Source organism: Lemur catta, chromosome 17, assembly GCF_020740605.2.
Source record: "Lemur catta isolate mLemCat1 chromosome 17, mLemCat1.pri, whole genome shotgun sequence".
NCBI classification, from domain to species: domain Eukaryota; kingdom Metazoa; phylum Chordata; class Mammalia; order Primates; family Lemuridae; genus Lemur; species Lemur catta.
Window position 1 is genome coordinate 37,495,712 of NC_059144.1, and position 12,462 is coordinate 37,508,173.

At 41.1% G+C, this 12,462-nt stretch overlaps 1 protein-coding gene across 9 annotated transcripts in view; it reads right to left on the bottom strand.

Annotated features, from left to right (window-relative positions):
- Positions 1-12,462, bottom strand: part of KIF16B (kinesin family member 16B) — a 238,543-nt gene that overhangs the window by 198,361 nt on the left and 27,720 nt on the right. For all 9 annotated transcript variants that reach the window (XM_045528143.1, XM_045528140.1, XM_045528142.1 and 6 more), the window contains exons 2-6: positions 12,351-12,420; positions 10,178-10,291; positions 4,263-4,379; positions 2,117-2,214; positions 1,029-1,138 (exon numbers count right to left, since the gene is read on the bottom strand). In XM_045528143.1, the coding sequence (XP_045384099.1) occupies positions 1,029-1,138; positions 2,117-2,214; positions 4,263-4,379; positions 10,178-10,291; positions 12,351-12,420 (509 nt within the window). The remainder of the gene's footprint in view (positions 1-1,028; positions 1,139-2,116; positions 2,215-4,262; positions 4,380-10,177; positions 10,292-12,350; positions 12,421-12,462) is intronic.

Genomic DNA, 12,462 nt, shown 5'->3' on the forward strand with positions numbered 1-12,462 from the left:
TCTAATCTATTTTTTACATATTTTTTAAAATTTTTTTAATTGACAAACAATAATTATACATATTCATGGGATACATAGTGATTTATTATTTTTTTATTTTAAAAGATTTGAGAGGTATGAGTAGAATTCCATTACATGTATATATTGTATGGTGGTAAAGTCCGGGCTTTTAGTGTACCCATCACCCTAATAGTGCATTAACAGTAATAGCTAGTCCACAAAACAACTACATAATAACTCACCCTGCTTTGGGCACAGAAGGCAAAAGTTCAAATTGAAATTTAATAAACAACAGATAGGGTCCTACCGGCATAACTAATAGCTCCATGTAAAAAAGACAACCATAGCCAGGAACAACTTTAAACCCATGACCAGTTCTCAGTCTTTGCCTCCAAAGAGACACACGTGAAGGACACTAAAGCACATCTCTGTGTGTGATTTGCACATGCCAGCCATTCAGCCATTACTAAGTAACCTTATACAGAGTGAGATTAGCTTCATTACAGAAATAGCCTTCCAGTCTAGGCTTTAAAATAATTAGCAAGGGCTGGTCCTTTACCCATCATTACTTGTGGCATTCCTCAAAGTGACTATGCCATAACTAGTGTTATCACAATACACATAGGAAATCCTGTAAATGCGCCTGTTAACAGGTAAGAGATCTTAGAACATCTTTATTGTCATACATTATCATTAGGATCAGTAAAGATATACTGCTCAAATGCAGTGCTGTTTAAAGAGACAAGTTCTATTCTTTCTTACCTTGTTTGAGGACATTAGGAAACAATTTCCAGAGATTTTTTAAAGCCAGAAGAAATCTATTGGCAAGCCTCATAAAAATAGTGACTGCCCAGCAAAGTATGAATTCACTAAATGACCACTGGGTAGTGAAAGCTCATGACATTTTTTACTATAATAAAATTCCAAAATTAAACAAATGTTTAAAATCTCACCATGATGCTTTTTTCTTTGAAATGTTATTTTTACACAAATTCCCAAGAATAGGACTGTAAAATATTCACTCTTACCCTCAACATAAGGTCCTTCTTTGGGATGCTCACGGACTCTTAAATTGAAGGTTTTAGATGACTTCCGCCTAAGTAGATCTCTCACACGTTCGTTATAAATTTCTAAGTAGCTAAAAATTTTAAATAAAAGTGAATTCAGAAAAATGATTTCAGGCATTAATAACAATAACACCACAGAGCAGCGACATATGTTTACAGGTGGTAACTATGTATCAGGTACAACAAGTCCTCACTTAACATCATTGATAAGTTCTTGGAAAGGGGGATTCTAAGAGAAATGAAGCATAGCAGGTTCTCGAATAACATTTCCTTCAACACTGTTTCATTATAATGATGAGAAAAAAATTGGTTTCATTATATGTCATTTCAGTTAAAGTAGCAGTTTCCAAGAACCTACTGATAAGACGACATGAAGTGAGGACCTACTGTATTATGCTGAGCTATGACGTAGATTATTTCATTGAATCCCTGCAATAACCCAAAGGTAGGTACCACTACTATCCCCATTTTTTTGGTTAGGGAAGGGAGGTTTAGGGTGATTTAAAATATTTTATCCAAGGCCACACAGCAGTCAAGCAGCTGGGAGAACCCTAAATTGCCACTTCTGCCCTCAAAACTACTAAAGAGACTGGCTCCCCACACACGTTTCATTTCAAAGAAGAAAAAACACCTCAAGCACTCAGATTTATTTATAGGTTAGATTTATAGTGATCCTACCAAAATAAAGAATACTACAAACCTTACTAAGCTAAAGAATGAGGAAAGTAATCAGGTATACACTTAAAAATCAAAAGCTCACTCCATTTGAGATAAACATCCCGCATTAGTTTCCAACCAAGTTGTGTTATTTCTACCAGCCTCCCAATCCTTATCCAAATTGTACCCATGAAAGTCATTGAAAACTTTCACGGAATATCATTAAATTCAGTGTTTTAAGCTTTATTCCCAACTACCATAAGTACCGGAGAAGGGGCAGACTCTTTCTTTAGGAATCTAAAGGCTTTATCCATTCCTAGTGCCTAAAAGCAAGTCAAGCACCCTTGACTCCAGCCAAACTCACACTCAGTAACTCAGGCCACCGGCCCTACCTGACTTCAGTTCGAAAAGATGCTTCATCCCATCTGGTGGTTTCATTGATCCGACTGAAGAGCCCTTCACAGATCCGAGGTATTAAGCCAGAATCGCCCTACAACAGGAAGGAAGAATGTCACAGCTGTCACTTGGAATAAAAGCAAATGATGACTGGATTTGCCATTTGCTGGATTAGACTCGCACTCAAGGGGCCTGCACACAAGCCCCTGGCCGACCACATCGGGACCCTGGACACACCATTACCTGCTCCAGGACTGCTTCCTACTCTCTGAAATAAAAGGATTGAGCCTTCTTGATTTCTACAAGCTGGGACTTTGGTAAGACATAGTTACCAGTTGTTAATCAGTTAAATAATGGTTTGCAAACCTAAGGAGACTCATTCTCTAACTTTCAAACAAGACAGTCTACAGCTGTAGAATAAATGTTAAAAAATAACTGGTGAAATGACCAAAGAAGGCAAAACACACCAGGCAGAAAAGAAACACCAAGAAAACCTTAGTAAGTCCTCAAAGCAATTAATAACTGTCTGAAAACTTAGGTGACAGGACCATATTAAAACACATACTATGTCCCTCCTTTACTACATGAATAGTAATCCCTACACTGGCCTTACTAGACAGGAGGATTTTAACATACCATATTACTTCTGCAATGTGGGTATAATATTCAATAATATTCACATTTAAATCAACATTTATAAACTGATGAACCTCAGAATGATACTGAAGATCAGGCAAAACTGTTCTTGTCAGGAAACCAAACTTCAGAGCTCCAGTGTTTTATTTGCAAGTTCCTCCCTACCTTCACCCAACCCCCCATCCACAAAATAAAAGAAATGTCACTGCATTAAGAGATTTTTTTTTCTTTGTATCATTAAATCAGCACCAATTCTTACCAAAGAAAAATGAGACTTTCACCGTATTTTTGGTTCCCACTTTGAAACAAATAAATAAAAAGAATACCCAAGCGGTACTCAACTATGATGTCAGAGAAGAATACTTGTAATTTATGGGTGCTTTATATTTAACTTACATTAAATAACTACCAGGCAATCAACATGCAAATTTCACTTTTAGGGTTTTGGGTCCCCCCTGCCCCGCCCACAAAGCCACAGTAGGAAAGGAGGAAGAGAGAAGTAATGACAAAAGGAAATGTGAAACTCTTAAAATTGTCTGTCTGTTCTTCCATACTTTTTAGCATTGAGGACTCACAGGCCACCATTTATCGACTTATCACATAAAGGAAAAGCCTGGGCTTAGGAAGCGAAGTTACATGCACTGGGATAATTCCATGTGGAAAGACCTGTTCTCTAAGACACTACTCCATGAACCACAAAACTTTTAGCATAGAAGACACCGTGGCCTGCTGGCAGGAAGCCCTCAGTCCTCTGCTAGTATCTCCACATCTAGACCATGCCACAGGTTTGGGAGGCATTGGACAGAGCATTCGCTATGACACAAGAAAAATAAAACACACGAGCATAACCTAAATCTAGAAAAAACATGGAATGAGATAAAAAGTTCCTCCAATAATGTCTAGTTTTTAATCCTCTGTATTTTGGGGCGAGCATAACATTAATGTCTGTTAATTTACATAGCTTAACTACTAAACTGTACATAATATGTTTATTTTTTTATTTTTATTTTTTTACTTAGACACATTTCTCAGAACATACTAAACTATATAACTAACTTTATATATATATAGATACATATATTTGCAGGATTCATGTAGTACCCTTTCAAACAAAGAGTTGGATTTTTTTTTTACATTTTTCTTGGTGCAAAAATGTTTTGAATAATTTTAAAAAGAACAGATTTCAGTAATTTTATTCAAACTGTTGTGTTGGCAGAAAGGAAGAATAAATTACTTATGGGCCCAGCATACTTTTTTGATAAGATTATAAGGCCTTTAAAAACAGAAAATGAACTGGGACTTGCATCCATTATTCATGCTTATAAACTTAAAACTATTTCTAATTTAAAATCTCTCAAAGGAAATTTAGTCTAACTTATTACTGAGTTTTATCTCATTACTAAAGAATGATCAGAACACGGAAAGCAAGTTAGTAAAAGAGATAATTCTATCAGTCCAGAGAAAGATAATGAGAACTTTCCTCCCCACACAGTATAAACAACGTACAGAATTTCCCATCATCGTGTAGGATTTTCCAGATCCAGTTTGCCCATATGCAAAGACACAAGCATTGTAACCTTCAAATGCAGATTTCACGACATCTGTGCCAAGGGTTTTGAAAACCTGAAAGCCAAAAAAACACACAAAAGATACAATTACTATGGATTTTAATAAAAGCCCCTTCAGTGTTGACAATATTCTTGAATGCGACTTTCATCTCTTAAGGATTACACTATATAAATAAATCACTGCCGAACCGTTAAAAACAGAATATGTATGTACCCCAGTTTTTAATCAAAAATAAACTTTTGAAGCAAGCAAAGAGCAACCCCGTCCTCTTTCCTACTTAAGTTTACAAAAAAAGTCCTGAAATATAAAAATGTAAGCAAGGCAAAAAGGGACAATCATGTCTAGAAGCAAAGATGATTTTAAAGCATGATGATTTACTATTTAGAATTGTATAAATTTATAAAGCTATTCATTCTATCAGAGCTTCCAGAAACTAAATATGCAAAACCTGAAGGTCACAGCAGCCAGAAATTACTGCCCAGCCCATGCCAAATCAATGCCATCATTTTAAGGGTCCAGCTATTCATCAAAACAAACTCTGCAGGTTTTCACGGAGCTGAGTGATGGCTGGGCTCCCCCACGTCTCGGCCCAGATGCTTTTTCCTATTTGGATATTTGCCCAGGATGGAGAAGAGGGGAGACAAGCTGTGTGGGGCTGGGGGTCACACCTACAATGGCCTGAGTCCATGTCCGATGTACCACATAATTGCAATTTGGGGAGTGAACGGTACAAATACTCCCCCCGGACAACTATAATGAGGCAAATCAAGATGCGAGGTCATCCTAGTGCTACCCAGATGGGAAGGGAAGAGCCAAAGCTTTCCTGTCTCCTCCTGCCCTCAGCCCAGCACACTAAGGGCACATCTCCCTGCTTTACAAGGTAGGCACATCAGCAGCTGAAGAGATGTCAAACAGAGGGAAAAGCTCGGTCAGGTTCTCATCCAGAGCCATGAAAGGGTGAAGGGCTCCTTGGTGGAGTCACCGCAGTCCAAGGTGGGGGCCTCACCAAGCCCCGCAGGATATTCAGTCTGTGAGTGATGCCACAATAGCCAAGCTCGGGAGACCCAGACGGATCAACCAGAAAGTCATCTCTAACTACTGCCAAGCCACCGAGAGCAGCAGGTCTCAAACTTCACCGCACTTGAGAATCACTTGGGAAGCTTTGAGAAGTCCAGTGGCCAGGCCGGTAACCCAGCACAATTAAAATGAATCTAAGGGAGTTTGACCCCAGCAATCAGTACTGTTCGAAACTCCCCAAGTGATTTCAAAGTACAGCAAAATTTGATAAGTGGCTTAGAGTAGCCTCATCTGCCAGTCGGCATGGGCAGTCCCAGGGATTCGGCGTGGGCAGCCAGTTTACTGTCAGGACGTGCACACAGGCCGCAGCAGAGGGGACGCATGGAGACAACTCCCCTGCAGGTATCTGGGCCCCCCCTCGCCCCCCCGCCCCGAACACCCACTCTCCTGCCAGGGCTGATGAACCTGGCCATCTCCAGCTTAGCTTCACATAAGCCATCCCTGCTGATGACACAGCCTGTCATCCAAGGATGAGATAAAAATACAACCAACTGGATTTCAGCTTGCTTCCGGTGCCATCCTCCCACCATCTTGCTTGGACTTTGTTTCCTCAATTCCACCAGTAAAAGATTTAGAAACTATCATTTCAATTGAGTCACTTCCACAAATGGCCAGTGTCATTCATTCTGAGTTAGTTTTTAACCATTTCAGCTTTAGGAGCTGATAGTTTCTTAGTCTCACATTCTGATGACCTACTCAGTTCTCAACTATAATGGTAGCTCACACGTACTGGGCACTTTCTACACTCTTTCACGTGTCCATGTACTAATCCTCATACAAACACTACAGCGTGAGCAGTGTTGCTAGATCCACTTTTCAGATGAGGAAGCTGAATGGGGAGAGGGCAGGTAACTGGGCACACGCCAGCGAGAGGCGGAGCTGGGACGGCACCCAGGCCTTTCCCATGGCCCTGTGTTCCCTTCCCACACCCTCTACATCAACAACCAGGCCCCAGTCCCACCTGGACAGGCCCCTCCCCAAACGTCTGTCAAGAAGCAGAAGCCAGGAACCCCAAACACTCAGGACTCCAGACCACCGGGCCAAGGCCCATTGTCAGCACTGTCTATGGAACATAAGTGTAAACTCTAAATATTCCTCCGACTCTCTCAGATTAAACAAAACATAAAAGGCAAATATCGTTTTTATGAATTCACTGGAGAGGAAAAAACCCTTCCATAAACTTCTCAAAGGCAAAAAGGAGGATCTTTCCTCATCGTTTGGTCTGGGGCTAACGCAAAGTCATGGAAAATATCATATTTAAACCAAACACAAATGTTTTCAGAATAAAATTCCTCCCTAGGGTTAAAATCTATACCTACCATTCTGCTATTACTTTACTGTCCAGAAAGCTGACCCAGGAGGTTTTCTGACAGATTCCAGGGGCTCGGGGGGCTGGGGCCGGTGGACACGACTGCAGACAGGTGGGGAGATGCAGGCCTGGAGGGACACGGACCCCAGCCTGGCTCGGTCTCAGCTCCAAGTAACCCACCCAGGAAAGTCAGGGCTGGGACCCAAAGCAGCAGCAGGCGCTGCCCACAATTCCAGGGGTCTTGGAGAGCAAATCAGGCTGTCCCATGAAAGCTCTCACACCAAGGTGGGAGGGGAAGATCTGCTTCGTGAGGCTGACAACCCCGTCCTCGTCACCACCACCAAAACTCAGCTGTGATCTCAGACCCGGCCTGAGTACCCGAAATCTACCTCCTGCTTGTCAGAGCACAGACACTAAAGCTGATTTTCAGAGGAATCCAAGGCTTTCGCTTGAGGGGAAACTGCCCACAAGAGGGCACTGTTAAAACAAAGACTCTCCCATCCAGCTCGACAACTGGGCGATGTTAGGTTTCAAGTTTCTCCAGGGTTGAATTAGGGAAGGGTTGTGTGAGATCAAAGCCTCCCTTTGGAGTTTCTAAGAACATTAAGAAAATTAGACCTTACTTAATGGTCTTTAATTTACATGACTGTGGATTTAAATTGCTCATTGATTTATTTTCTATTAATAATTCTAAAATTAATTTGGAAGGAAGAAACATTAATGGTCATCTTACCTGGTACGTATTTAGCATTAAGGGAAACTTGACTTGAACTACAGTGATAGGTACAATATATTTTCTCAATATGCCTTTACAAATGACTTAAAAAAAACAAAGGGGCCCACGTCACGCTACCCTCACATCTTCCCATTTATAGCAGGAATACGACCTGTCAGCTTACTTCCTGTGCCTGAAAGGGCAGCATGAAAACTTTTGTCAATATTCAAAATTGAAGCCCTTCTCAGTAACAACAGGTAGTAAAATTAGGGATGAGGAAAGATCTCTCTTTAAGAGAGTCTTTCACGTGGTTCTACTAGACAGTAGTGCTTACCAACATATCTCAAGGCTTTTCTAGTTTTGTCATTTAATGGAACAATCTCAGGTTATTCATATAAAGCCCCCAAAGCATCTGAGCAGAGATGCTGCACATACAACTAAAGCATTAAGCTTTTCACAATGTAAAACTATTTTTAAACTCTGAACATCTATTTTTTTAACTTCCAAAGAGCTAAACTTGTTATTGCTTCCCTGATCTTGCTGCTTGTAGAACCCAGGAAATGTCATCTGCTCCCATAAATTAAGCACCATCTGTAAACAAGTTCATTTGGTCAGCAAACATTTACTGAGTATCTCCAGTATGCCGGGCGCTGCTGTCAGACAACACTGCATCTCGCCAACCCTGGGCTTTCCCTCTGCACGGCCCTCTGTCCCCACAAGACCTCAAATTCAGGTTAAATAGCGGGGTTGGGAAATCCAGCAGCTCATTAAATAAATTAGAAGTGAAGTCCTTCAAGGGTCTTCATTCATCCTCTGTTGAAGACATTCTGGAGATCACTACAATGAACTGGTTTTCCCTTAACAAATTCCCGCATACCTGCCACTTCCTTCTCATTCCCAAATTAAAGCCAAAATCTAGATTCCAGTATCTACAGCATCCTATTCCTCACCAGACTTCTAGTTACCAATGGTGACTAATCCAGTCACCTCAACACCAAAGTCATCTTCACTCACTCACTCTTTCATCTATTCCTTCAATAGGGCTGCCCTATCCATCTGTCATCTAGAACATTCCACACCTTTCTTCCACAGCCTTAAGACCTTCCAGAGGCATATTCACTGCCCTGTACAACAGCCTCAGGTCTCAACTCTGCTACTGTTAAAAGCCAATTAGGTTTATGAACTTGAGCAAGTTCCTTACACTTATTAAGTCTCTTCGACAAAGAAAAATGTAGTTAAAATTTACCACATTTGGTTCTTGTGAGGATTAAAGGAAATGAACACTAGGCAGAGTTTCTGACACCAATACAAACTCAAGCAGCGTCAGTTCGTCTTTCCTCTCGCACCCCCTTTCACCCCAGGCATACCTCCTCTCCCTGTGTGGCTCCCATTCCCATCACTGCCATCCCTTTCTATTTCTCCCTAGGTTTTGCTGTTGTCATTTTTGTTTGTTTTTTTAGAGATAGGGGTCACATTATATTGCCCAGGCTGGTCTCAAACTCCTGGACGCCAGTGATCCTCCCGCCTCTGCCTCCCCTGCAGCTGGGACTGCAGGTATGCACCACCATGCCCAGTTCCCATTCTTCTCTGAAGTTTGCCTCAATCTTCTGGATACAGCCACTCCAGTCCTCTAACTTCAACATTTATTATACATTTCCTCAGAAAGCCAATTTCCTCCCTAAACCAGTTCGCAACCATCTACATTTCTCAAAAGTAAGGATGCATGCAAATCACTGGGAATCTTGCAAATCTGATTCAGTAGGTCTGGAACAGGTCCTGAGACTCCACATTTCTAACAAGGTTCCCAGCAATGTCAAATCATTCAGTGATTCTGGTGCATGGACACACTTCAAGCTGCAAGGAACTAGTACGGTTTTTAGGCTCTACTTTTCACAATGCCACTGCATGGATTACAACCCAGGGCAGGCAGGACAGGAAATCTTATCCCTATTTTAACACATGGAGACCTGAAGCAATGTATTTAAAGAAGCTGTTGACAAGCCAAGAAGAGGCCCCAGCGATGAAGCCTACACTTTTCCACCCACCCAGTTCTCCCGATAACCCCGCTCTGCTCAAACACCCAGCTTTTCCCCACCCAGGGAAATATACTTGTCCTTTTGCTCATGTCAAGTGTCAACATCAGTGTCTCAATGGTCTCCTGGGGGCACCTTTGTGTCTGTTCTTATCTGCCCACTTCATGGCTTCATTTCAGTCCTTAAAAGCCTACAAGGCAGGTTTCCTGGATGAATTCCAGTATCATTCTAGGTTCTAGAAAGATTCTGGATGAAACATTCTTTCTTTCTAGAATCCTTTTGAGAACCTATAATGACCCACACAAGCAGGAGAAATGTAACCGGAGTTTGAAGTCTACCTCCCAAAGCTCTACACTGCGGGAGGACTCAAGGTTAAGTGGCTTATTTACCAGCCTTAGTAGCATACAAATATCCCCCCAAAATGGTGTTGTTTATAGAGCTCCTTCAAAACAGGAACCATGTCCAAGGTTTGACATAAATTAAAAGTTATGATGATCATGTTCAGAGGCGGAAAAAAAAAAACCAACCTTTAGAGAACTGAATTCTTCTCATGCTTAAATAAATGGTCCTATATAACAATGCAAAAGGCTAAGTTAGCAAAGGCTAATTTTATATAAATTATTTTCAGAAAAAATTAGCAAGATGTTTTAAAGTATTTTAGGGTGGGCATGTTTTCCTCAACATGAAAATAAATCAAAATATTTTGAAAATATCATACCATTTCTTGTGAAACATAATCTGGACTTTTTGTATCAGCAGAATAAAAAGAAAAGTCATAGGTGAAGGTCTTGGTCCGTTCTCTTCCTGAGTCCCCAGTCCCTCCTTCTGGTATCTAGAAAGAGATGATTATGATAATAATAACAAAATAATGTAAATAGAATAATAATAATAATAATGCAAAGAGCACTGCCATTTGACAAGTGACCCAAATAGCAAAAAAAAAAAAAAAACTCTCTTCCTAAAAAATATTAAATGATCATAACTTTCCATGTTTACACTCTGCCTAAAAAGCATTTAATTCCTTTTGGCTTCCATAAAAAACTAAATAAATAAAACTTAAATACAACCTAAACTCTTCCCAGCAATCCAAGTCCTCTGTGACCCAGGAATACTATTCTAGCCTTGTTTATCACTATTAACTTCTAAGACCGCAATGCTCCAGCCAGAGTCTATGTTTTTCTGGGTTCAGTGATTTTCATTTACTGTTTCCTCCTCCTAAATCCTTCAGATCTGGGCTTTGCACAACTCCAGGGGGTGCTATTCACATAGATCATGGTGAGACCGGCACCTCCCAGAGTTGTATGATTTGCTGTTCCCTTTGAAAATTCCAGGTCAGATGGCTCCTCTTTCATGAAGCGTCCCTCAAGCACTCCATGCAGAAGTAATTTCTCCCACCTCTGACAACCCAGACTTTCTCAGGACACATCATCATTGCAGATGTTTGCATATATCTTGTCTGCCTTGCTATATGCTTAACGTGAACCCAAAAACCAAGTTTAAAATCTCCATATTCCCACAAAGCCCCAAACAGTTCCCTGGAAATATGCTGAATAACTTTCAATAAGTATCGTATTTTCCAATATGATTCACGTATTATTAGAAAAAATTGTTAAGATCCTTATCAAAACTTTCAAAATCTGGGCATCTGTTCTGGTTACTCAAACGTCAGGTGAAAAAATGTTTGTAAAACTCAAAAAGCAAGAGCATAATTGAGGGAAATAGATTCTGTGATGCACAAAGAAAGGAGACTCATCTGAGGCCAGGGGTCTTTCACCAAAGCACCATGAGCAAAGATACATGAGGCAGAGGAGAAGTAACCACCAACAGGGGGTGCACAAGTGACGACTGGTAGAAATGTAAGAAGATGCAGGAGGCCAAAGGATGGAAAGCTCGGGGCAGACCAGACAGAGCTGGAACACACAAGGATTGTGCTAAGCTGAGAAAGAACATTCTAGTGAAGAAAGTCCCTCAGGCAAAGGGACACCAGAGCCTCAAAGGAGGCCTATCAAATGATCCAGATCACTGCCCAACTGAGGATCGGAGCATTCCCCAGCTTCTATCACTGGAGATCAATTTGCACTACTTTGAAATTGTACCTCAAAGTGGCCGGTCCCTTGAGCCATAAATTAATAGAAATCCGTTCCTCAGACATGAACAGGAGACGCATCTGTACTTGGCCACGGAGCAGCAGGCCTCCGAAACCCAAACTTAAAGGTTAATGACAAATAGTGAAGGAAAAAGATGCTGACTCCATAACGCACGTGGTTTCTTTAGCATTAATGTTATACCCTTGTTTCCCCACTAAGTGAAAAGTATTCAGGGTCCTTAACAAACCTGCTGACCAAACAAACAGGATAGTTTAAGTGCTAAAGGAAGAACTTGCCACCTTTGAAAATTTCTTTTTTCATTTTTTTTCCAGGAAAGATAGTTTTCTAAAAAAAAATTTCATCTGCTGAGTTTTGAATAATATTAATATCAGCTCTTCTTCAATGATTACAAAACACGATGATTTTCATTAAAAATGGAAACAAATCTAGGGCCAAATCTTACTTAATGATTCCCAGAAAGCAGCCAATCACCAGGCTGAGGCTCTGCCACAAAGACACAGGATGGAAATGCCCAGGTCTGGGCTAGACTCATGGGCTCAGGGACCAGAGTGACAGCTCGGGTCTGGCTTCCAGATCGAATAAAGCCAGGAATGGGAGAGGAGATAGGGGATCAACTCTCCTGCTTCAGGACTGAGCCCAGGCCGGGAGCAAGCTGACGTGGCTAACCACACTGAGAAAGGAGGGACGTGGAAACGGCAGGTGTGCTTCATTTCCCTGCAGTCATCCCCACACCAAAGCAAACACGGGCTCCTGGAACTGAAGCAAGACCAGGTCACTACTTGCCTTTAAGTTTGTGATTGTTGTTTTGCTTTTCTCCATCTGAATAATGAACTTGGCCTCCAAGTCCCTTTCCCTGCAACACAAATAATTCAGTATTGGTTAGAAGAGAAAAGAC